Source organism: Hyperolius riggenbachi, chromosome 3, assembly GCF_040937935.1.
Source record: "Hyperolius riggenbachi isolate aHypRig1 chromosome 3, aHypRig1.pri, whole genome shotgun sequence".
In the NCBI taxonomy this organism is placed as follows: Eukaryota; Metazoa; Chordata; class Amphibia; order Anura; family Hyperoliidae; genus Hyperolius; species Hyperolius riggenbachi.
The window spans coordinates 258392454-258418724 of NC_090648.1; the positions used below are offsets into that span (position 1 = coordinate 258392454).

The following is a 26271-nucleotide window of genomic DNA, read 5'->3' on the forward strand; positions in this document are numbered from 1 at the left end:
GTACGTATCTCTGGCAGTACTCACAGTGGTGAAGACAACCTTGTTAAGCCGTTTATGGCCTCTGCTGTGCTTAAATACTAGTTTCTATGGCTCCTCCAAGGTTAATATTCTTTCAATTACTGTATTTTAACATGGGTTTAATATTTACGGGGGGATGCACAATGGGTTTAATATTTACTGGGGGACTTTAGTGACTACATATGAATGGAGATCTATGCAATAAGCTTCCCATGAACATGGGCACATCAATGTGGGAACGTGACAGTGGCTGTATACTGAATGGAAACTCATGGAAGGGGATACGGATAAAATAGGAACTAATGGAATTGGGTGATTCACATTTATTGTAGTTAGCTGAAGGAGGCTGTAAAAACCTAGAGATAGGTTGGTCTAACGATGATTTACTATGACTATGAGCCTTTCCTTTTATGTACTTGTCCCTGATTCATGCTACCCTGCTAAAGCCACTGCATATACTGACATACCACCAAGTGTACAATGTGTACAACATTGAGGTAGGCACTGCCACTTAAGAGTGGCAGTGAGAGAATAAAAGAAGTAATGCAAGCTTAATTGTGTTCATTGATATGAATACATGCATACTCTTACTCTTACGGTCACTTAAAACCAAGAACAGTGGAATTTCTCTATTTTTTTCCAAATGCTGAAAAGCTGAAAAATATGTATTGATGTTTTTGCTCCATCAAATATGTACAGTAAATTGTTTTAATATTCGTTAACAGAGACCCTTCGCATAAAATATGCAACTGAGGTCCTGAATGTCAATAATGAATATGTTTGTTTGTCTCATTCTGTCAATTATTTTGCTCTCTTTGTAGGTGATGTCATTGTGTATATTAATGAAGTTTGTGTTCTCGGAAACACACATGCAGATGTGGTAAAACTCTTCCAGTCCGTTCCAATTGGTCAGAGTGTCAATTTGGTGCTATGTCGAGGATATCCCCTACCCTACGATCCTGAAGAAACTGCAAGCAGTATAGTTCCTCCTTTGGCAGTAATAGAAAGGCCTCCAGTGGTGGTAAATGGAAGAAATAATTATGAGACCTATTTGGAATACATTTCTAGGACGTCTCAGTCTGTTCCAGATGTAGCAGAAAGACCAATGCCTTCTTTGCACTCCATACCAGCAGATGGTCAGCTTGAAAATACATTTCCTCCACCGCCACCTGCACATGATGATAATGTATCCATGGCTTCTTCTGGAGCTACGCAAGCTGAACTCATGACCTTAACCATTGTGAAAGGGGCACAGGGCTTTGGCTTCACAATAGCAGATAGTCCAACGGGACAACGAGTGAAGCAAATTCTAGACGTTCAGGGATGCCCTGGTTTGTTTGAAGGGGACCTTATAGTTGAAATCAACCAGCAGAATGTACAGAATTTGAACCATTTAGAAGTAGTGGAGTTATTAAAAGAATGTCCGGTGGGAAGTGAGACTTCTTTGGTAATTCATAGAGGAGGTAAGTGAACATGTTTCCCAAATATTCGTATTATGTCTTTACTGCTAATATCTTGTTTGTTGTGCAAAAGTCAGTAATAGTTCTTAGAATTATTATGGTTGGATGTAGCAGGCTGAGTCCAACCAAATCCGTTTTATTTTTCTGCTGATGTCAACAGTCATGTTAAATTTCATGATAATAAAAACTAGGAAGCAAGTCAAAATTGTACCTTTTAAAGGGAAATTCCACTTTTCGAGGAAAAAGCACTTTGTCTCAGTCAGCTGTATATACTAAAAGGTTTTTTTTCTTCTAAAAAACAGGTTTATGTCTATTCATTTTACAACTATACAGTACAACAGTTTATACATTTATTGTAGCAGTTGTCAGTCATTTACAGGATAGGAAAGTTTTCATATTTGAAACTGAACTGTACTGGTCTACGATATACATTGATTTGGGCAACTGAAAGTAGGGTGCATGTTAAGTGGCACAGTAGCATTGAATACTGTAACATTAACAATGTTGCTCATAGAAAAGAAAAATTATAAATACATTAGACTCTCAGTTGTCCAGCACCTATGGGGATTGGTATATGCCAGAAAAAAAGTAGTTTCTGGTTGCTTGAGAGTTATCATTAAAAGTAGGCCTGACTAATACTATAATATAGTATACCCCTTTCTATGCCCACACCATTCAACCTTTGTTATTAAAATACAGTAATTAAAAACCAATTAAGACAGCTGAAAACAAACTTAATTTAATGTAGCATCTCTTTATTACTGTAGAACGTACTGTAAAATTAGCTTTGCAAATCATGCAAGACTCTAAGTTTTTCACTGGTTGCTCAAGAGTTCTGGCTAACAAAGTTCTTGGTAAGTGAAAGGTTACTGTATTCATTCATTGTCAGAATGGCAAGCATACCATTGTCTATTATAATTGTTTTAATGCTGTATAACTAACCCATGAATCATAGTAGGCACTTTGCAAAGATTTTTAACAAATATAACTGCTCAGCTACTTCTGTATGCATAGATAGAAATAAGGTCATTTCAATACGTTCCTAGCAGAACATGCTAAAATGCTAATATGTGGGAAGGTGGGAATTTGGCAGTCTGTGCAACAAGAACAACTACTCAGAATGTTGTATTGTTCCCGTAGTTGCGAACAAATACATGTTATGGCAGCTCTAGAATTTTAAATTATAAATTTAAAGTGTTTATATTTAATAACCTAACATTAATTACGTGGAAAGCACTAATGTATGTTTTATAATGAATGTTCGTTTACACTTAAGGGTTGAAGTTCAGCTATTATGGCAAATAAAACATGTCTCACTGTTGCTTATGAAATAGGATTTGGGGAAAACTCGTTTATTGACTTAATAGAAATTTCCAGAACATGCCTCTTTTTAGATAAAAGTGAAGCCCCTGTTAGGTGTGGCTGTTTGCAGATTTATTCATTTTTTTCTATGCCTGAAATTGTATCGGTTTATCTTCAAAAATACCGTTTTTTTTGTTTGTTTGTTTTATAATTTGCACTCCTTTGCTATTTTAATAAGTTATATATCCTGTTTTTATTTTAAATGTTGAAGGATTTCATGGAGATTAAAATATCAAAGTAATGTTGAACCTATTAAAATGTAATTTCCCACTAATTTGAAACATTGTATTTCTCGCTAATCTGATAATCAAAGTAATTAGGAAGATGTAGTCTCACAAGGAAACCCAATCTATCTGCTTCATGATGTAAAAGATAGCGTATGCTAGTAGATTCAAGGGTGATGGTATTTATAATTAGTGCAGTGGACTCAGAAATAGACAAATGGTCATGCTTCATGCGTCTTCCATCTCGCCCACCCTATTTTATTACAAAACTCTAAAGTGCATCTCCAAAAGTCCACATTTTTAGCTGAAATGCTTATTTACTTACAGCTAAAGGATGAAGCAGGGTTGAGATAACTTAACTCCCTATCACAGACACTTTTCCATTAAGTTTTTGTTTTGTTTTTTTAGTTTTTGTAAAAAGAAAAGGAACCTACCACTTTGAAAAAAAATATTTTGTCAAGAAAAAGCTTGTTGCTTCCCTTTACCTTTCCCTCAGTTGGCGGAGTTGTGCCCAGCACAGTTGTGCAGTGCAGGTCATGAGTAGAATGTATCTGGGAATTTCCCTGCCCTATCATTGGTCAGTCTACATCATGAAGACGGCAGGAGGAAGTAACATTTCTACATTGTGTGACCCCGTAATTTGCACTGGGTATGATAAGCATTGTGGAATAGTTTCCCCCTCTTTTTGAGTTTTCATTGTAAACACCTCCAGTAACAATCAAGATGGGTAATATGATTTAAAATATAATATGCCACCAAAGTGAACTATATCATAGCTCGGTACTTCTGGCATACATATGTCCATTATATTCACCAAAGGAAATACAGGGAGAGAAAGAAGTATATGATACCTTGCTGATTTTGCTCATTTGCCCTCTGACTAAGAAATTGCCAGTCTATAGTTATAATGGTAGGTTTATTGTAGCTGTGAGAGACAGAATGACAACAAAACATTCAAAACCCCAGTGGCCTAAGGTTAGAGCGCCTGTAACGTGATGTAAATATGTGATTCCCTATCAACCAATAATATTTCAGGGTTCCAAGTTTCTGCAGTGTATGCAGGTAACAAACTGAGACTAGAAGCACACTCTGTAAGGGAGTGCTTCTAATCCCAACTTGTTACAAAACCTATATAAAAGATACCTGTCCACAGAAGTATTCAATCAGGTCCCAAACTATCCATGGCCTGGATTAAAGAGCTGCCCGAGGATGTCAAGATTGTAGACCTGCACAAGGCTGGACTGGATAACAATACTATTGCCAAAAAGTTTGGTGAGAAGGTGGTGACAGCAATAGTTGTGATGAATTGCAAATGTAAAAAAAACACAAAATAACTTAATCTCCCTCGGTCTGGGCCTCCATGCAAGATCTTGCTTGTGGAATTGTAGTGATCATGAGAATGGTGACAAATCAGCCCAGAACTACATGGGGAAAATGTCAATGTTCTCAGAGCAGCTGGGACCATAGTCACCAAGAAAACAATTGGTAACACATTACGCCATGAAGGACTCAAATCTTGCAGAGCCCACAAGGTCCCCATGCTCAGGGTAACACATATACAGCCTGTCTGCTGTTTGGCAATGCATATCTGATGAAGGAGAACTGCGGGGAAGTGTTATGGTCAGATGAGACCAACATTGAGCTATTTGGCATCAACTCATTGAGCTTGATTCACTAAGACAAATGGCATGCCTTATCAAAGTTAGCACGCCTTATCAAAGTTAACACGCCTTATCAGCATAGCGAACTTATGCTTGCTAATTGGCAAAGAAGAGAGCTCCACTTGTCCTTCCCTGAGTCCCTGTGGGTTCGTAGCGCTCGCTATGCTACTCTGACAAGACTTGTTAACGTTGATAAGGCATGCTAACGTTGATAAGGCATGCTATTTGTCTTAGTGAATGAAGCCCATTGTGTTTGGAGGAGAAGGAATGCTGCCTATTACTTCAAGAACAACATCCCCACCATCAACCATGCAGGTGGACATACTATGGTTTGGGGTTGTTTTTTCTGCTAAGGGGACAGGACAGCACATCAAAGGAGCCATGAACCATCAAATCTGGGTTAGAACCTCCTTTACTCAACCAGGACATTGTAATTGGGTTGTGGATGGGTTTTGCAGTATGATAATGACCCAAAGCACATAACCAAGGCAACAAAGGGGTGGCTTAAAGGAGTCATCAGGCAACGTAAAGTAAAATGAGTGGTACTTACCGGGGTGCTTCCTCCAGCTCCAAGCTCCCAGGATGTCCCTCGCCGCAGCTCTCCCCGCAGCCGTTCGCCGCAGGTCCGTCCCGGTCCCTGGCGATGACGTCAGAGTGACCTGCAGGTCGCTCTGTACTGCGCATGCGTGAGCAGCGCTGTCAATCACCGGCACGTGGACCGGAGCGGACTGCGCAGACACAGTAGTTCTGCACAGGCGCAGTAGTTCTGCGCTTGCGCAGTCCGCTCCGGCCCACGTGGCGGTGATTGACAGCGCCGCTCACGTAGGCGCAGTACAGAGCGACCTGGAGGTCGCTCTGACGTCATCGCCGGGGACGGGGTCGGAGCTGCGGGAAGTGCTGCGGCGAGGGACATCCTGGGAGCTTGGAGCTGGAGGAAGCCCCACTCAAGGTAAGTACCACTCATTTTACTTTACGTTGCCTGATGACTCCTTTAAGAAGAAGTATGTTAAAGTGAACCTGACATGAAAAATAGCTCAGGTACCATACTTACCTGGGGCTTCCTTAAGCCGCCTTGAGGTTGCTTAGTCCTTCACTGCCTCCCTTGGTGGATCCTGTCCCCCACAGTACAGCCCTGTAGCCTGTCTGAGATGTGAGACATGTCTTTTTCCACTATACTTTAAGTGAATGAATGAATGAGATCACTACATATATTCATATATTTTCTGTTAAGTTCTCTCTACTTTCTCCGAGAGATGAAAGATCAAACAAAATTGGTCACCAAACCTACCATTTTACATGTTAGTGAGTTCTGTGGCATTGGAATTTGAAAGTGTTTATGTAAAATTTTTCTGGTTATTATTATTATATTGTACGTTATTGCAAAGTTACAGGTGAAAAACAATTTGGAAATAAAACTTAAATGTCTTGCAGTTTTGCTAATAACAGTGTTCTCATTATCCAGGCAATTTTTTTAACAATTGAAATTACTAGTAGTAGAAAGTAAAGTAAATCAAATTATACAGGAAATTAAAAATATTTGTCAGATGGTTTTGGGCGCATAAAAATAATGTAAATATTGAAATGTCAATACTTGTTAAATTAAGCTTCCATACATTATTGTCAGTGTACTATTTAAAGTGGTTTAGCTGATACTAAACAGAAATTTACCTTCTTAACACAGAAGGTATTTGCGATTTATCAAGTAGGGGTGAGCATATGAGGTGCCCCACAGTGCATCACTGCTGAATATGCAAATTGTCCCTGTAAGCCTCCAGAACCGCTGGAATGCAATGATGTGTCAGCTTGTTCATTGTACAGAGCCACTATAATCCAACATGCATATAGACTGTTTCAGGTTGGTTGGTCCTCATCAGTACATGGCATGGATTAATGTGGCTCTATGTGGTAGGACTTATGATGTAATTTGAGCACAAGAAAAAATATTGCTTAAAAATGTTTGCCGGACAAAATGCTATTGTTTAGGAATGTTTGCAAGCCAAAAGGCTATTTAGAATTAAATACGGTACATTCCGGTTACTAATTGTCCTGTAGAAAAGGGGAAAACATATTGACAGCTATTCAGTACAGATGGCAAATAAGAAGTAAACACATTTCTATGGAAATGAACCAAAAATTGAAATACAGCCATTTGCTTTATTTGCCAGCTGTTGGAATAACATTTAGCACAATAATTAATTCCAAGACATGCTTTTCTTAATGAAAGTGGATCAGAATTACAAAAAATGTTTCAAATGTTACATTAACCAACTAAAGATATTAGACCAGACTTACACTAATAGGCTGACTGTCATCCTTGTCTTATGTAGCTACTTAGGTTAATTAAAAAAAAATAAACTTCATGAAAATGTTGTTTTCTTCTTTCATTTAAACTGTAGTAGTGAATCTCCATCTAAAACTTTTTTTTTTTTTTGCTCACTTTTTGCTCTTCAGATTACCTTCCCAAGTTTCCACTTTCTCTATGCAACTAGAATACACACAACATACAGTTACAAAATAGCAACAGACTCCCTCAATCTTATATATTATAAAAGAAGTTTACCAGTAGAATTAAAACAAGAGATGTAGTTGCATTGGGTAGTGCATGACACTGTATAGTCTAAAAGTAAAGCCAAAAGTAATACATTTGCAAGAGAGGGATACTAAGTGGGTTTAAATAGGGATGTCTCCTCTAATTATTGATGGTTCACCATGTGTTTAAAAACACACCCGGAAGGAAATTCTCCTAGATATTCTGGCTCTAAGAGGTCGAACCTGAAAGTATTTTAAACTGACCAATTTAGTTCAGTCTCCATAGAGATCCAACATGTGTACCATTTTAACTCTTATTTTCCTGTGCCCGCGCAGCCACTCCCCAATGCTCTGGCCCTGCCTCTGGTTCACTTCTGGAATTTCAGACTTTAAAGTCTGAAAACCACTGCGCATGCATTGCCGCGTCCTCACTCCTGCTGATAGCACCAGGAGCGTACTGTGCAGGCCCAGTATGGTCTGTGCCTGCAGCATGCGCTCCTGGTGACATCAGCGGGAGCGAGGACACGGCAACGCAGGCGCAGTGGTTTTCAGACTTTAAAGTCTGAAATTCCAGAAGTGAACCGGAGGTGGAGCCGGAGCATTGGTGAGTGACTGCGCGGGCACAGGATGCCTGCGGGGGGACCATTAGAAGCCCCGGGTAACTTCAACTCATTTTCCCCCGACCCCCCCCCCCCCCCCCCCCTACAGTATGCAGACTGTGATTGTCTATTGTTGTGACTAAGATCAGATCACATTTTATGACCAGTTTGTGCAGAAATCCATATAACTCCAAAGGGTTCACATACTTTTTACTGCTGCTGCATATTGCACTTGAATTTAGAGCTTTAGGTTTTATTTTAGCAGTTGAAGAGTAGAAACTAGAAAAGATAAGGCAAAAAAACATATATATAGTTTTGAAAGCTTTGTATAACTTTGTGAACTAGTTTTCTAATATGTTTGAAATAGTGTACAGCCATGTGATATCCTATCTCTGTATAAAATGAGGTATTCCAAGAAACCTTTCCAATTTCTTCTATTACCATGTAGGCTTCTTGCATTTTTTTTGTTTGTTTTGTTTTGTTTTTTTAACCACTTGCCGACCGCACGCTTATTCCGTGCGTCGGCAAAGTGGCAGCTGCAGGACCAGCGACGCAGTACTGCGTCGCCAGCTGCAGGCCGATTAATCAGGAAGCAGCCGCTCGCGCGAGCGGCTGCTTCCTGTCAAATCACGGCGGGGGGCTCCGTGAATAGCCTGCGGGCCGCCGATGGAGGCTCGCAGGCTAAATGTAAACATAAGCGGAAATAATCCGCTTTGTTTACATTTGTACGGCGCTGCTGCGCAGCAGCACCGTAAGGCAGATCGGCGATCCCCGGCCAATCAGCGGCCGGGGATCGCCGCCATGTGACAGGGGACGTCCTGTCACTGGCTGCACAGGACGGATAGCGTCCTGTGCAGCCCGGATCACCGGGGAGGGGACAGGTAGGAGAGGGAGGGGGGAATTTCGCTGCGGAGGGGGGCTTTGAGGTGCCCCCCCCCCCCCCCCGCCAGCCACACACAGGCAGAAGAGATCAGGGCCCCCCTGCACATCATCCCTATAGGGGGGAAAAAGGGGGGGCAATCTGATCTCTCTGCCTGCACCCTGATCTGTGCTGGGGGCTGTAGAGCCCACCCAGCACAGATCACTAATAACCACGCTGGTCCTTAACCTCCTTGGCGGTATGAAAAATACCGCCAGGAGGGAGCGCAGCAGTTTTTAAAAAAAAAATTTTTTTTTTAATCATGTAGCGAGCCGAGGGCTCGCTACATGATAGCCGCTGCTGAGCGGCATCCCCCCGCCCGCTTCGATCGCCTTCGGCGATCTCCGATCAGGAAATCCCGTTCATAGAACGGGATTTCCTGGAGGGCTTCCCCCGTCGCCATGGCGACGGGGCGGGATGACGTCACCGACGTCACTGACGTCGGGACGTCATTGGGAGTCCCGGGCCACCCCTCGGCGCTGCCTGGCACTGATTGGCCAGGCAGCGCTGGGGTCTGGGGGGGGGGGGGGCCGCGCCGCAGCAGATAGCGGCGATCGGGCAGGGGCCGGCGGCGATCAGAGTGCTGGCGCAGCTAGCAAAGTGCTAGCTGCGTCCAGCAAAAAAAAAATTATGAAAATCGGCCCAGCAGGGCCTGAGCGGCACCCTCCGGCGGCTTACCCCGTGTCACACACGGGGTTACCGCCAAGGAGGTTAAGGGGGGGTAAAGGGTGGGTCATCAAGTGGTTAAGCAAAGTTCTTTCATTAAATGGAACCTGAAATGAGACGTATATGGAGACTGCCATATTTATTTCCTTTTAAACAACACCAGTTGCCTGGCAGCCCTGCTGATCTATTTGGCTGCAGTAGTGTCTGAATTGCACCAGAAACAAGCATGCAGCTAATATTGTCAGATCTGACAATAATGTCAGAAACACCTGTGCTGCATGCTTGTTTAGAGTTTACTGCTAAAAGTATTCGATGGAAGAGGATCAGCAGGGCTACCAGGGAACTGGTATTGCTTAAAAGGAACTAAATATAGCAGCCTCCATATTCCACTTGGTTCAGGTTCCCTTTAAGACAGATGAGGTACTTTTCTTTCCATTCTTGAAAGTGTTTGTTGTTGTCAGGTGTTTGAATTTTCTTTTAACCTCTCCAGGACTGCCTAACGGCGATGGGTGTGGCCGTGGTGACAGCCCCAGGACTGCCTAACGCCAATTGGCATCAAGTCCTGGGACTGCAGTTTGCAGGAGATCGCGCGCAGGCTGTGTGCGCATCTCCTGCTCGGGGGCGGAGCTCCGCCCCGCCTTCAGTCTCCGAGCGGCGATCGCCACTCGGGAGACTTATAGACGGCGAAACCACCGTCTGAAACGTACAGCGCTGCGATCAGCAGCAGCACGGTACTGGGGGCAGCCGTGTGATACGGCCTGTCCCCTCCTGAGGCTGGGGAGTGATCGGCTGTCATAGGTTGAAGCCTATGACAGCTGATCACGCTGATTGGCTGGCGGGGGGAGGGTGGAAGGGAGCAGGGCTAGAAAGAAAATAAAAGTCATTTTTATTTCAAAAAAAGGTAACATACATATTGATAAAAAAAAAATAAGCATGGGGGGGGGGGGGGTTGGGGGGAGTGATCAGACCCCACCAACAGACAGCTCTGTTAGTAGGGAGAAAAGGGGGGGGGGAATCACTAGTGTGCTATGTTGTGCAGCCCTGCAGCTTGGCCTTAAAGCTGCAGTGGCCAATTTAACTAACCATAGCCTAGTGTTTAGGGGGGGGGGGGGGGGGTGCTAGCACTGTGGTTCTGAAGTGGTTAACATAACCCCATTTACTCAGCATTAAAATGTAAACACAATCAGCCTTTTTCTTTGTGACATCTGTGTTGAAACAATCAGTAAAACTTTGAAACCTTCCATTGTCACTTTTTGTACAAGCATGGATGCCATCTACACGTGCTGAACATTATAGTACTGTATAAGTAGAGGCAAGATAAGGTTTCCAAATTACAAACAAAAAAAGTTGCATTTCTCCCACCTAAAGGCCTCATAGACCAACTACGTAATATGGACACTTACACATTATTCACATATTATAATAAACATAAATGGCAAAATCCTATATCTTGCTTGTATAACTAAACACAAAAGTGTAGCAACACCTACAAGCACGCCTAAACCTTCTGCTGGTAGCCAAACTACAGATTCCGCAAATCCCTGTCAAAGCACTTACCATAATTATTTTCTCATATAATTATCATAGTCAGGAGTAGTTTTATAGTTTATCAAGACTGCCCATATTGCATTGTATTTGTCAAACTTAACTTTACTGATCAAAATTGTCTCTTATATTTGCCGGATATGATTGTCTTTTGAGCCATTTGCTTATGGTAGGAGCCACTCTTACTTTCCACTTAAAATGGTCCTGAACTCAGAACTTCCTCTCTGCTCTAAAAGATAAACAGCATAATAAACTTTAAAGAAAAACATTTCTTTGTTACAGCTTACAGAACTCCTGCTATAAATCTGCAATGTGTCTACTTACTGCTTTCATGGAAGCAGACACAGGGTTAACGTCCTGTGTTTACATGTTAGCTGTGTCTGCCAAGGACTGCTGAATTCCTGTGCTGACACAGGTGAGAGATCAACTTACACTTGTGATTACTTGAAGATGAGGGGGGATCAGACAGGCCCTTCTCTCTAAAAACACACAGGGTACAATTCTCTCTGTTGTCTTTGTGTCCTGTGCAAGAGTTCATGTCCATTTTATGAGGCAGAAGACCTTTGTCTGCATAAAGCATATAAGGGACTAGTGTCCTGTCTTGTATTTCTTAATATTCGTCAGGTGTGGCAGGGCACACTCTGGACTACATTTTACTTTCTGGGCTGTAATTTTACTAGTTAACTGATCACCTGAGACCAAAAAGTCACTATCATTGTGCTTGCCAATAAAAGATGAATTGCCTCACATCCTCTCCAGCATCTATCATCTCTCATCCCATAAATGATGGCCAATCTTTCTGGAGTTCTGTACCATCTGGATGGGATTCTAAAGACCCCCTCCTGTATCCTGCTTGATGCTAACGTTGTATGAGCATGCTGCATTATGAGCTCCCACTGGTCATCATCAAAAGCCCCAGTTTCCTCTCTCATGCTCCCACTTAAGTTGGAGGTTTTTTTACTCTCTTCTAAGAGTAGTTGATGGAGGACAGAGACTGTGTGTATTATTTGAGCTTTTTTTTTAATAAAGAGGGAGACTCAGAAAGAAATGTCTTCTCTATCGTTTAACTTGTACAGTTTTAAGCCACTCTTTAACCTACCTCAACTGCCAAAAGTTGAAAGAAAACTGTATAATCTGCCGTGACTCCTCTAGTGTTTAACATCTGCCCATTCCAAAGATGGCCCAACCATACCCTCTCCTGTCCTTCACAAGTGCCAAAAAAGTCTCTCTCAAGGCCTAGCTTAAATAGCAGATATCCTTCCAGTGGGATAATAAGAGAGATATTCTCATACCAGCCATACTTGTTAGTCAACGAGTTACTCTGGCCGGTTCTAGACTTGTTGCCACCTGAAGCAATACATTGTGAGGATTCACATTGCTTCATGGAAGAACCGCCCCGGAAGTCACCCACCCGCAAAGCTTGCTTAACCCAAACTGGACAGTTAACAGAAAGCCCTTTACAGGAGGAGGGGACCCATTGTGCCCTAGCCAGCTCTCGGCCTGCCAAAGGTTTTTCTAACTCCACCCACCTTTTGTGTGTACAAAAAAAATCCAATCAAGCAGTTTATTTAAAGCTAATGCTTTATAATAAGCCCTAATATCAAGTAAGCAAAGGGCACCATTATCATTTCTTCTGATTAAAGTTGCATATGCCAGTCTGGCTGGTTTGCTCCTCCATACAAACTTAATACAAATAGATTTTGTTTTGGCCAAAGAAATGGGTATCCTATTTATCAGGGTATCCTTGACAGGATATTCATTTTAAGGATACAAATGCACCCAAACCAGGTGAAACTTTCCCTGTCCCACGTATTAAGATCTCTACCTAAAGTTTCCAGCAAGGGTAAGAAAATCAAACTATACTATTTGGTGAGGTCTGAAGCTAAATACCCAAATAGTGCAAAGCTTGATCTCTACAAAGAAACATCATTTTCTTTTACTCTGTTTATTTCTTCAGGGGGCAGATTGACTGCAATAAATTCTGACTAGAAAATTATCTATAGCGCTGTACTTGTGAAATTCTTTCAAAAGATTTGGAAGGGTTGTTTATGAATCTGCCAAGTAAAAGAGAACATCCGCAAAAGCTGAAATTGTGTACTCCCTTTTGCCTACAATAGTCCCCTTAGTATCCCTGTTAAGTCCACATGCCTGACTAAAGTTGGCTGAGGAGGCTGATAATGACCGCCTCAGTTGGAAATCAGGCCTGTGTACACAGACTCATGTACGCAAACTCGCAAGTGATCTGGCCAGCGGATCAGCTCACCCCCAGAGATGGTCGATAATATTGTTCACGCCGCTACCTTGCCTGCCGCATAATGTCATGCACGCACCACTCCATCATCCCTCTGCTTCCCTGCATAGCAACACAGTGCGACATCAGCTATGCAGTTGAGAAACATCTGTGCAGTCTGGCCCAGCGATGTTGCCCAAGGGGATTGGGTCCTGATCCCCAACAGGTGACATCCATCAAAGGTCTGTACACACCTTTATGCTTCTGAGCAAAGGCTCCCAAAGTTAATACAAACAGTAGTGAAGATAGAGGCCATTGTGCCATTGTGTATTGTAAAACTGTCTGAAATTACCCCATTTACCCTCACCCTTGCCATGGGACAAGAGAACAATGACATAATCCATTGCTCCAGGTGTTTGAATTTTAATTAAAGTACCTTAACTATTTTTATAACTTATTTATTTCCAGTTGGATATTATCTGATTGGGCTAAGCATTTATTTTAGTACTCGTTAGTAAATCCCCTAATGCCTAACTTAAAGGTGTCCTATACAATTTTTTTGCTTAATACAAATCATCAAAAATATGAAAATTCCACGGCCCAGAAACCCTTTAGCAGATTGCTGAATTTAATGTAAATGAATGTAAGCTCTCAATTTTCCAAAGCGGAGATGTGTAATGGGCATCATTTTAGTTTTAGCATAACTGCAGTCTGATCAGAATAGAAAATATCAAGGATTTTTGTGCTGGAGATTTGGGGGAATTACACTTGTTGAAACAAACAAATAATCAATCTTTGAAAAATGTACTCTAGAGAAGTAGGCTTAAAGGTGCCCATTAGCAGTACAATTCCATGGCTGAACAGTCATTTCCAATACCATCAATCTCATTTGAATTGGCTAGTAGGAATTCAGACGTTAATGGGCATGATGACCAGTCTTTTCTGATCGATTACTGCAATAATCAGGAATGATCGGCCACAGAATTGTACAGTGAATGGGTACCTTTAGCCTTATCAACACGGTAGAGTGTCCATCATGTGCGTTGTAAGTCTAAAATAAAATTGAAAAAGGTGCATTTCTTTTTAAACAAAAGTGTTGCTGTAGAGCTGTTTTATATATGTGAGCTGTTGTCGATATCCCATTCATCATTCATGCTGCCCCATTATGGTGATTATTATCTCAAACTTAAAATAGTGTAATTCTTGCTGATGGAATTTATAAAACCAAACAATTTTTGAGTTAACATGGTCTCCCTGTCTCTCAAGAGATTTTGTAAGTAGTTGACTTGTTTCCAGTATGAAAGAGTCAGATTTAATACTCTTTAACTTCCCTGGCAGTAATACCGAGCTAAGCTTGGACTAGCCGCCGGGAGCTCTATGCAGAGTATAGCACGCAGCGGGAGCTTTTATGCACTTCCTGGGGGATCCAGATGTCGGTAGCCATTCTCCTTCCTGTCCTCAGAGGCTCTAGTCTGAAACTCTCTGGTGAGATCACCATTATTGATCTCTTCAAAGAGTTACAGTGCCATAAGGAGGATGGAGGTAAATTTGCAGCGCCGGAGCCCAGGGAGGTGAGAGAGAGCAGGGGTTGCTGCTGGTGGCATGATTTTATTCCTGATTTTAGGCTCCGAAAGCTTTTAACAAAGACCCTAAAATCCGGAAATAGTGATATCGCCAAGGGGGTTAAGCTAACTCGTTTTACAATGTTATTGGAACCATCACTTAAGGTCCGTACCCACCAGGATGCAATGTAATTTTCTGGATATTGTGTAACATCATTTAACTAAAATTAAATAGATGCCTTTGCTTGGATCATTGAATGATTATCACTCAGATCCCCATTATACTGCACTTGTTTAAACTATTGTTTAAATGATCGTTCATACCGTCGTTACCGTGGCAGTAAAGATGGATCAGAAAATGACCATAGATAACGATCCATCTTCACTTGATTACTTGATTTTAGTGAGAAAATTGCATTGTAAACTAAGGAAAAAGAGGTAATTTAATAAAAAAAAAAAAGGTTACGAGACTACAAAAAAAAAGCAAAAAACCCTCCTAGGAATATAAACACACAAGCACAGAAAATAGATTTTACTTCTGAAAACATTAAAGTGGAATGAGGAAAAAGATAGACATCCAGCCGATTTGATTGCATTGTTGGAAGAAACAATTCAGGGTAGGTAAAGTGGAGGGAGGAGTGGTGGAATGGAATGGAGCAGTGCTATTCATCATTTGGCATTTAGCTTGTGTTTAGGGATGAGCGAGAATGATTTTGCAAAAAAGTGAAAGTGTACCATAATGTGTAGGGCAGGGGGAATGTCGGGCTTTGTACACAAGGGCTAACTCACTTGGCCAACACCTCCCTTCAATGTATATCATGCTGCTCTCCACTTTCATAGTGATCTGATAATGAGGGTCGGCAAAGGTAAAAAGCTTGAGTTTCAACCTTTCCAGTACCTTGAAAAAAAGTTGGCTTTTTAATTTGTTTATGTTGTGTTTATTGCTTTAAATCATAGATTAAATTTGAGTACAATACCACCTTAAAAGTTAGAAGAGTATCAGTCCATAGTTCTACTGGTGGTTTTCTTTTAACTAATTGGCTAAACCAGTATGTGCATTATCATGTATAGGCATCTGCCACATTTCTGTCTCATCCTACAAAGCTCATGCCATTCATTTTCAGAATTATACAATCTACTAGAAATAAGCCCGCCCATTTAAAAACGGACACAAGGGCTCAGCCGTGACCCCTTCACTCCTTTCTCCTACCTTACCCATGCCGCTGTCGTGACAGCTTATGCTGCCCTGCACATTGTGTTGCTCCCTCAGTGACGCATGCTTAGAAAAGCTCTTGTATTGTGAACAGCCCTAACATGGATGGAATTCAAAAAAAATCTTTAATAATGGAGTCTACTTGATATAAAATACATATTAAGACGCTAAAAATGTACTAACACCAATGTTCCCATGAATATGCACTTGATGGAGCTGATAAATTTGTACATTAACAGACTCCATGATTCTGAACATGATCATTTTTCTAAAGGGAAAAAATATTTACCGTATATTTGAAATTGCTAATTGGGGTACAACATTTCATGGTGGAGACATTTCCAGACTTAATTATCAGAACCGTAATAAGAGGAAGATTAATTAGTATCATTTCCTAACCTTTACTTTAGGGCTTTCTGCAGAAGTTCTTTGTGATAAAGTCCTCCTGCTAATGATTAGAATCTTCAGGATTAGAAATAAAAATCAGACTCAGCAAAATGCTCTGCTGGAAAAACAACGTTGAGAAATACTGAACCTTTTTTATAATGTCTAAATGTTATTGGACAGGTTATTGACGCTCAGCAATGGAAACCAACAGGTGTCTAATTTTGCAACATCCATGAACATTTTATTTAGGAATTCAATGTGATGAAGCAATCTTAAAGTACATCTATCAATAATCAAGTTTTATATTTTAGTACTGCTGTAAATGTTCACGTCTTTACCTCCCTTCCATTACAAAGTGACTTCAAAAGCTCAGTGTTTCTCAATGATTGTGTCTGCAGCACTGGAGCAGTCCATTATCAGTGGTGTTTTTGTTTATCAGAGGTGTTTTTGTTATATCTTCCTCTTTAGTTTTCTTAGTATGTTTTCTTTCTTTTTGTCTCCTGGATAGCCTGAACTGCAGATGCTACAGGACGACAGCATACTGCAGCTTCTGGTCTTCTTTCATCTACCAGTGAGTTGTGTACCTGTCTTTTCTCTGGCTGAGCTACCCATATATTACAAGATGGAGGGCTCTTGTCAGGGATATCTACTGCATTTGATGTCAAAAGAGGGAGCTTCAGAGGACAATAATGCTGTTCAGATGTAAATTACTTCTTATATGCTAGGTGAAAAGTAAGTTTCTTCTGCTATCTGGGTATGAACTATGATACCAGGGAAGGATCTTCCATAACTGTAGCAAGTACATACAGCCCTGTCCAATTATAAAGACAACCCATCTATGCTGAAAAGCTATCTATATTCTGGATATTAGCAGGTAGTCATAATCATGTGACTTGACATTGCAGGATGTGAAAAGAAACATCAAAAGATTACAGAAAATGGGAAAAAAAGCCTTACAAGTGTTTTACGCTTTCCAGTAGATCGTCATTAGAAACACTAAAACCAAGACCGAGACAGATACTGGCCATACACTGCAGAGAGCAGGAGGATGGACAGGTATAATTCAACCCCTTTCTTGACTTTCCTCAGATGGCAACATTGTTGGTATGAAAAGGGGCACAAGAAGTATGTTAGATTCCAGCTTTCTAGTCAAATAAATATAGGTCCGGAAAAATAATGCGCACAAAAATGAGTGCTGGTGGATTTCTATTTATGCGTCTAGTTCTTCAGGGTATGTTTTAATGAGATTTTTGATGTTTGAGTTTGATGATTCACTAAATCCCATTCATTCCCTTCTAATTAGATTTTGCTAAAATAGTTAAATCTAAAAAAAATTGTGGCACTACACTTTACCTTTTTGTCTTATTAAATTGACACTTGCCAAAAATATCTTTAGTTAATCTTGTCCTTGAAATCCTGAATGTAGAAGAAAGGTTCAGGCCACACACTCTTACAGCATGAACAGTGATCTCCAAATGCAGAGGAACAGGAACCCAGCCTGCCAATTGTGAAATACTGCTTTTATTGTTGCAGTACTTTAAAATGAACCAAGTACATTTTGCTTCCAAATCTCTTGATAGTTTTACAAATGTATTTGTTACTTGCACAGACCCAAGGTACCTCATTTCAGACACAGCAAAGCAGCCCCAAAACATAACCTAGACTCCTCCATGTTTCACAGTAGTTATGGTGTGCTTTGGAAGCTTTAGTTTTCAGTTGTGGCTATAGAGCTGAAGTGACTTGCAGAAAAGTTCCAGTTTTGACTGATCAATCCAAAGAATTTCCTCCCAGATGCTGTGTGGTTTGTCAATATGCATTTTAGAAAATTCTAGTCCAGTCTTTTTTTTTTTTTCTTGTAACAATGGAGATCTATCTATTTTTTTCATTCACTATCCTTGTGCTTATACTGGGGTCAGCTTTACTCTTGTCCAAGGAGGGTGACAACAGTACCACACTGTCTCATGAGTATCAAGCTGTTTGGAGATGGCGCTATAGTTTATGCCTTTACATGCTAGCTGATCATTTTCTTTCTGATCTCCTCAGACAACTCTTTCCTTTATTTTGTCTGGTCCATGTTCAGTGTGGGACACTCAATGATATCAAACAGAAAAGTAACAGCTGTTCTCCATTTAAATACACTTAATGACTATATGCAGGCTCTGAAGGTTCCAACAATTTGACCACATCTGTATATAGTAGTGACATTTTTCACAACACATTTAACATTTCATGTCACTATGTGCCCCTCAATTGAGTACCTTGCCATAGTCCTAGTCCAATATCCCTACCACTGTCCGGAGATAGTTTTGGAGGGAAGCCAATTTACCTACGAATATGCTTTTGGTAGGAAGAAAGCCTATGCAGACTGCATGCCTCTAGTACAACAGTCCAAGAGTAGAGCTGTCACACCATCAGATTCACGGGTGCTTGATAACTTGGTATAGGCAGTACCACCAGTCAATTGTAGAAAGCAAGTATTTTCAGCACATCAATTATGCGATTAGCAGCACACACTTTATTGTGCCAGTATCCACAAAGAAATCCATGCTGTTAGTGTCCAGCGATTGAACCTGGGATTGTAGTATGACAAGTAAAAGTACTAACTGCTTAGCCAAACTATCCATTTGGTATATTTTCTCACAAAACCACATATGGCGCTCTAATTCATTTCTGGGGAGTTTTCAGTTGATAAACTTTATAAGCACCATAAAGATAACACGCCTGTGCACAGATCTGAGCAGAAGTTGAACTGTAATTGCATAGCTTACATTTTGTTTATTTTTGCAATAAAATAACAACTTTCATTGCCTTGCTATAGTCATATTATCTTTGCTTTACAGACAACCGTAAAATGAGAAAATGTTTTGCCACCCCTTGCTATTCATCAAATCTGGCAGAATTATTATACTTTTGAGAAAACTACTGTACATCCAAATGTCACAGTCACTGCTTCTTTTTATTAATTCTTCCCTGCCGCTCTGGAGCCTGCCGATGAGAGGAAGAGGCTGCTAAATGTAATAAGCAGCAATTGCTGTTTCTTAGTCATAAGCAGTTATTTTCTGTAAAGGTGTAATTCTATATCAGACTAAGGTAAACTAATGCCAAAGATAGATGTTGCTGTTTATTCCAAAACTGTCAGTGACCTTAAAAAGAAGAAGGAAAACAGCCAGAATAAGCATCGCAAAGGTTACACAATATTTTTCCCATTCATCCCTGTCAGCAGTTCAGCAAGAGAAAGTCAAAGGTTGAATGTTCTACTGACCCAGAAGTCTTAAGGGCCCAAACTCAATTTCTAGATCTCAATTGTCTTAACGGCAACTCTTACAGCTGGAACTGCCGCGGCTGTGTCTTTAGAACTGCTTCAAAAATGAAGTTTAGTTTTTGAATGCATGTTAAACAAGATTAAAGTCTTGATGTAATATACATCATTGAGTTTATGAATTTTAAGAGCAATAAGGATAAGAAATCCCCTGGCAACACTTTTGCAATTAGTGTTTTAATGCCTTGGATCATCTTCTAATCCCAAATAAATTCCATAATGGCAAATCATCATTGTCACCAAGATCTTGCTGCCAGCACTCAGCATGGGTAATGGCTTACGTTTAAAACAAAATCCACAGAAGAACTGTGTTCATTGTCTATTTTAATCAGATTCTCTCATTCATGTTTCTGATACAATATAGGTGACAGCAGGATGAGTCTTGTTGCAGGCGATTTTAGTCACAAAGATTAGTATTTTATTCCAGTTATTTTTCTGTGGGTTTGATAAATGTTTTTAGCAAAGTAAAATATGTGTCAATTAAAGCAAAGCATAGGAGCTAGAGTTATCACTGTGCTTCTCTATTCTTTCTTGCACACACCAAAATCTTCATGAAGCAACTGGGTCCATAATGACTGAAGGCAATCTTGCACACTCACTATTGCACAATAGTTCTTAAGTGATAATAATTTTATGAACATTAACGATTTTCTGTAAGAGATGGTTTTACTTGATTGAAATTGCTTCACTCTCCTGAATTTAGTCCAGTATATGCACAGCGAGGTTGCGAACTAAAGCACGATCACTTATTCAGGGATGGTTTTCGGTTAAATGGGGTCCTGTGCAAAAATGAATGTGTGGCCCTTACATTTTCATACTGTACTGACAGTGAACTTTTGACCTTTACAGTCCCTGACATGTGGGGCCCCTAAGGAGCTTGGGGCCCTAGGCAGTTTGACCTTATGAGAGCACTGTCACTGCACTTAGTGCTCTGGCACTCTCCTTTCTTATGGTATATTCTTATTTTTAAAACACTCTCCATTTTTATTATCCTTGTCTTCTCTCCAGCTCTTTTTTCACTTTACTATAACTGTAATACATTTGGAGCTACTCATTAATTACATTTTAGAAAATTATGCAATACCACTTTTTGTAAACTTTTTGTGCTAAAATATTTTTGGATAATTTTTTTCTTGCTCCATATCGTGAAAGTACAGTGTTGCTGCTTTTTCATCTGTTTTTATTTGGGGGGGGGGGGGCGTTAACAAAAACTGGGTGTGGCAATCTGGCTTTGATGTAACATTGTGGTATTACTATTACAGTCAAGGTTCCCCTTTTACTCCAAAAGATATGGGATAAACAATGCTGAATTTGATATGGTAAAATGGAGAGAATTTAAAGCGTAAGGAAAGCATTCCTATTTCTCTCCCTACCTTGCCTCACGACCTGTATGTTCTGATTCATTACTCCATTCTTTTACATTTTTCCCACATTAATTCCTTAACGTAATGCTGGTGTTTTGAATTTGGAACATCGTTCCATATTCACCCGAACACCACACTTCAGCACCATTCAGCACTTTACCTATAGACCTGTTATGGAGGAGTTCACTTACTTTTGCTTCATGGTGCAATTCATGTGACTCCATTACTTCCTCATTTCGGCTGTGGAAGGAAGATGGAGACATGTGAAAGGAGTCGTGAAGCACAAGTAAATTCACTCCTCCAGACCCTGTTCACGGGTTCATTGCAAAATGGCGCTGAGGTGTGGTTTTCGGGTGAAGTCAGGAACGATGTTCCAAATTTGAACACAATCTAAATGTCCTGTACCCAGACCCATTGAAATGAATCTAAAATATGTAATTTAGCAAACAGCAGGTGTACATTATGTAAATTGTTGTTAACAGCAGAGGCTTCTGGATCAGTTTAAAGGGCCACTACAGCGAAAAAAGTAAGTAGTTACTATCTAGCAGAACAAACAGGTTTTGGACTAGTCCATCTCCTCATGGCGGATTCTTTAAGTGACCTCAAAGCAACAACAACAAAAAATACCTAGGGCATCTACCAGGCCCCTGCAGCCGCCCTATGCCAGCGCCATCATTGCGTAATGCTCCAGCATCTTTTTTTTCCTTTGTTTTAAAGACTTTTCACCCAGTTAGACAGAAGAAAAACAGTCTGGCACTGTTGGAAGTCAAGGACCCCAAACTACCAAAAAAGTGCCTCCAAATAGTGCAGTGATCACCATAAAATGCCCTCACCAGACTCCATATAGTGTCATGTGTAAAAAGCCTACCGGGGAGCTTCAGTGAATTTCTTGTTCTGTGGCCGCTCCTGTTGCAGGAGTCCCATTCACTCTTGCAAGTGCATTTTATGTTGCTTTGTATTTTCTTACGTTTACTACACTGTTTGGAGGCTCTCTGTTGTTTTTTGTTGTTGTTTATTTTCAGGACACCAGTGCATGCTCAAGAAGATTTGTAGCAAAAAACAAAAGCCTCAAAATAGCTGGATAGACTTAGGAGAAGAACCTTTTCTAAACCTTTCCTTTTTATACAGAAGCCTCAGTTACAGGGTCTAAATTAGGGCATCATACGACCAGCGGCTGGTGTCTTCCCTAAACAGGACGCTGTGCAGCCTGATTTCGGGGGGGTTTTTTTGTTTGTTTGTTTGTTTTTTTAATGTTTTTATATTTTTGTATTGAATCTACATGATTAATGATTGTTTATTATGAATTCTCAATTTTGCATAACATATGCACGGTTTTGAACATTTATAGCTATTGCGCATAGCTATGATCGTTATTATTTCCAGAAGTAAGCACGCTATCTACCCTTAGTGCCATCAGTAGTGGGAAATATTCACTTCTGTGCTGGCATACGTGATGGCGACGCCTTTTCGGGGATTTTAAGGTATAAATAAGCCATCTTCAGCCAGTTATTGTCTAGCCCCTGATGAAGCTATGTTAGTGAAATTGGTCGGGTGTGGCTGACATTTGGCTGGACGGTGTCCTGGTTGTATTGATTACGCTTGTTATCTTTCTGGGTCCCTGTCATAAGGGTCCATATGTAAGTGCCTTTCATCAATTGTTTTTAGCTTGCCAGTGATTAAAGTTTTAAAGATTGATACGCTTAGATGTGTTTTCAATATTTTTTATATACACTGCAAGCTTTGTTGGTGGATGCAACTAGTTTATCACACACCTGTACCCAAAACGGAGACCGGCAGGGAAGACACCAGCCGCTGGTCGTATGATGCCCTAATTTAGACCCTACAATTAAGGTCTAAACATCATTTGGTAAGCACATCTTGTTTATGGGTGTTACTGGTGTTGGAATCCAGAGAATAACGCTTAAAGTTTTATTGTTGTGGTTTTGAAGACGCTTCATTGGAGTATTGGACTTTAGCAGCTTATCATACCTGGGACTTTTTTTACTATATGTTATATGATATTATGTTTATGGTTGCGCTGATATAATACATAGATACTTAGAATCCTCAGTTCCTGTGCATAATTCGGACTTCCTGGGAGCAGGTCTTGGTGTCCACAAGAGAAAAATAATGCTACCTTTCCAATGGAGGAAGAGATAAATATTTGATGGCTTGAGCTACTCACTAGCAGGAAAGCTGATTTTGGTCATTAAGACACAGAGGCCCATATGCAATTCCCTTTATCACCTGAGTTTTCTCCAGGATGATATTTTCACAATTTCTCATAAAATGCCTTTTAAACTACCAGCAAGCAAAAAAATACTCAATATGAATTTGATAGTACTATTTCACCTACATTTGGGTACTTTTTCAATTGTAAAATGCTGAAAAGTTAGTTTAAAGAGAAAATGAAAATTATCTCCTAGGAGATAACACAGGTGAAAAAGTTAATTGCATATGGCCCCGAATGAGGACTATTTCAGCAGGGCAAGTGGGTTACTGGCTGGCAGCATACAAAAAACGAATTACTGGTGTGTCCTGCCACTCAAACTACGAATTGCACAGAATGCACACTTTACTGTGCCTTATTGATCTGTCTGTGAGCCTTTCAGATACTGGTGGATGTGGAATTCAGGTCTGAGGTAACTACCTTTGCCACCTATTGGCTGATCCAGCCTTGTGTGTACTATAATCTGAGGAGCAGCCCCAGTGCTGCAAAAAAAAGTGTGCCCTCAAGTCTAAAAATTTCACTGCAGTTTAAGTAAGGTTGACGCAAGGGAACCTGAATTTTAATTTGGTGTTTTCTGGGAAATGTAAATGGCTAATCTCATGCTCCGACATGCATTTTACATCAGCAGTACTATTTCTATAGTTTCAAGGAAATGCAATCAGTGTATTTTAACAGCTTTTAAAAATAATTGCTGACTGCTGAGTGGGATGGAAATGTTTAATTACAAAATGGCTTGTGTGGAAGTATATTTGCTGTGAAACAGTATTGTTCTTTGGAAGGTTTTATTGAAATGTGCATAATTTTCTTTAAAAAAAAAACATACCTTAAAACATTACTAATTAATAAAAATTATAAACCTGTTAATCCGTATGAAAACCTTCATGTGTTTTTTAATTGCAAAACATTGCAGTAGCTAAATCTAATTTCATTGGTCAGAGCAGCAGGCGAAAGGCTGCCAGCGATATACAAAAATGGCAATATACTATGCTACTGTTATCTGTCTCAGGAGCCATGTGCTGCTTCATTGAAATTAAAAGGGAAATAATGCATGCATTTACATGGTTCCCTATTCATCATCAGCTATCACACTGTTTAATTGATAGCATGCTCTGATCAGTAATCAAAATATGTGCAGCAGTTTTACTCTCATTATTTGACAGCATTGTACACTTGTTCATGCACATTATGTCAGACGAGGGATACTTTTATTCTTTCAATTAAAACGAAAAATCCTTTGAAAAAAAACCCTCCTCCTCCAAGACTTTTGCAGTTCCCTATTCCAGATAATTCAAAGCCCACAGGCATTTACAAAATATTCTTAGCAAAATGAGGATGGAAAATTCCCCCTTTTATAAGGGGTGTCTGTCCTAATGTTAAGGATGAAGGGCACAATTCCCCCCCCCCCCCTCGGCCATTTAAACACACACACACACACACACACACACACACACACACACACACACACACACACACACACACACACACACACACACACACGGGTGTCTCTAGCCATTTTGTCACTCCAGGCGAGAAAATCTGTGGTGCCGCCCATGAAAATAATCGTAATGCGGCAGCGTTTCACCAGTTCACCACCTGGGGACACACCATCTGGTGGTGGTGTGGGGGGGGTGGCCACAGCCCCCCGTGCTCCCCCCCCCCCCCCCCCGCACAGCACTTGTGGCTGCCTGGTCGGCCTGGTGGACCAGGCGCCTCTGGAAGAGAGTCAGAAGGAGGCACGATGGGGGACACAAGGAGGCATAATGGGGGACAGGATGAGGAGGAACAAAGGGGGACAGAAGGAGGAACAAAGGGGGACAGAGGGAGGCACAGGGGGACTGAAGAAAGCACACAGGGGGACATAGGGAAGTACAGGGGGACAGACGAAGGCACGACGGTCAGAAGAAGTTCAAAAGGAGGACAGAAGGAGGCACAAGGGGACAGAAGGAGTCACACAGGTGGACAGAATGAGGCACAATGGGGGACCAAAGAAGCCACAATGGGGGGCAGAATGAGACACAAAGGAGGACATAAGGAGGCATAGGGGGACAGAAGGAGGCACAAGGGGGCACAGAAGGAGGCAGAGGTGGCATAGGAGGACTGAAGGAGGCACATTGAGACAGGAGGCACAAAGGGAGACAGAAGGACACACAGGGGGGCAGACATGGCACAAGGGACTGAAGGAGGCACAAAAGGGACAGAAGGAGACACAAAGGGCTAAAGAAGGATGCTCAAGGCACAGAGGTGGCAGCTGCCTGCAACTTACGCTAAGTAGATTCAGCAGAAGCAAGTAACAGAACACCCATAGGGGTGTAGCTTAGTCTGGTGGTGGGGCTTACTTTGGGGGCTGGGCTTAATCCAGCAACATGGCGCCCCCCAGGACCAATGGTACTCTAGACAATGGCCTGTACTGCCTATGCCTAGAGGCGCCCCTGTACACACACACACACACACACACACACACACACACACACACACACACACACACACACACACACTGCAGTGCCAGGGAGGCAGAGGCAGTAATAACAGGTCCCTAGATGTCATCCCCCTCTCAGATAAAAGGGTGAAATACTTTCTTTTTTACATCTTTTTGCAGAGTCCCTGTTAGAGAATGTAACCTCCATTTAATCAAACCATAATTTGAAAACATGTTTTCCTTGCATAAATGTGCCTATGCCTATAGACCGTGGTGGAATGTGCCTGCTTGTTTGTATCTTTACTTGACATGGAAGTTACATCAATACACACTTATGCATTAGATGTCTTGCTTATGCTCTTGAAAAAGGTGGGAGGGCTGTGGTTATATCCAGGGCCGGATTACCGACCAGGCAACAAAAGCAGTCGCTTGGGGCCCCATTCAGAGTCAAAGGGGCCCCATCAGCACATAAACCAGCCCTTGCCATCCTGTCAGCGGTGGCTGGATGGTATAATGGTTAAAGGGACTCTGAGCAGTGCAGTAACTATGGAAATATGCATATCATTT

The 26271-nt window shown here is 41.1% G+C and overlaps 1 protein-coding gene across 13 annotated transcripts in view; it reads left to right on the plus strand.

Moving 5' to 3' along the window:
- Nucleotides 1-26271, plus strand: part of MAGI2 (membrane associated guanylate kinase, WW and PDZ domain containing 2) — a 1075940-nt gene that overhangs the window by 879872 nt on the left and 169797 nt on the right. For 12 of the 13 annotated variants that reach the window (XM_068276199.1, XM_068276198.1, XM_068276200.1 and 9 more), the window contains one exon: nucleotides 840-1481. The exons of the other annotated variant lie outside the window; for it this stretch is intronic. In XM_068276199.1, coding sequence (XP_068132300.1) covers nucleotides 840-1481 — 642 coding nt within the window. The remainder of the gene's footprint in view (nucleotides 1-839; nucleotides 1482-26271) is intronic. 13 annotated transcript variants of the gene reach the window in all.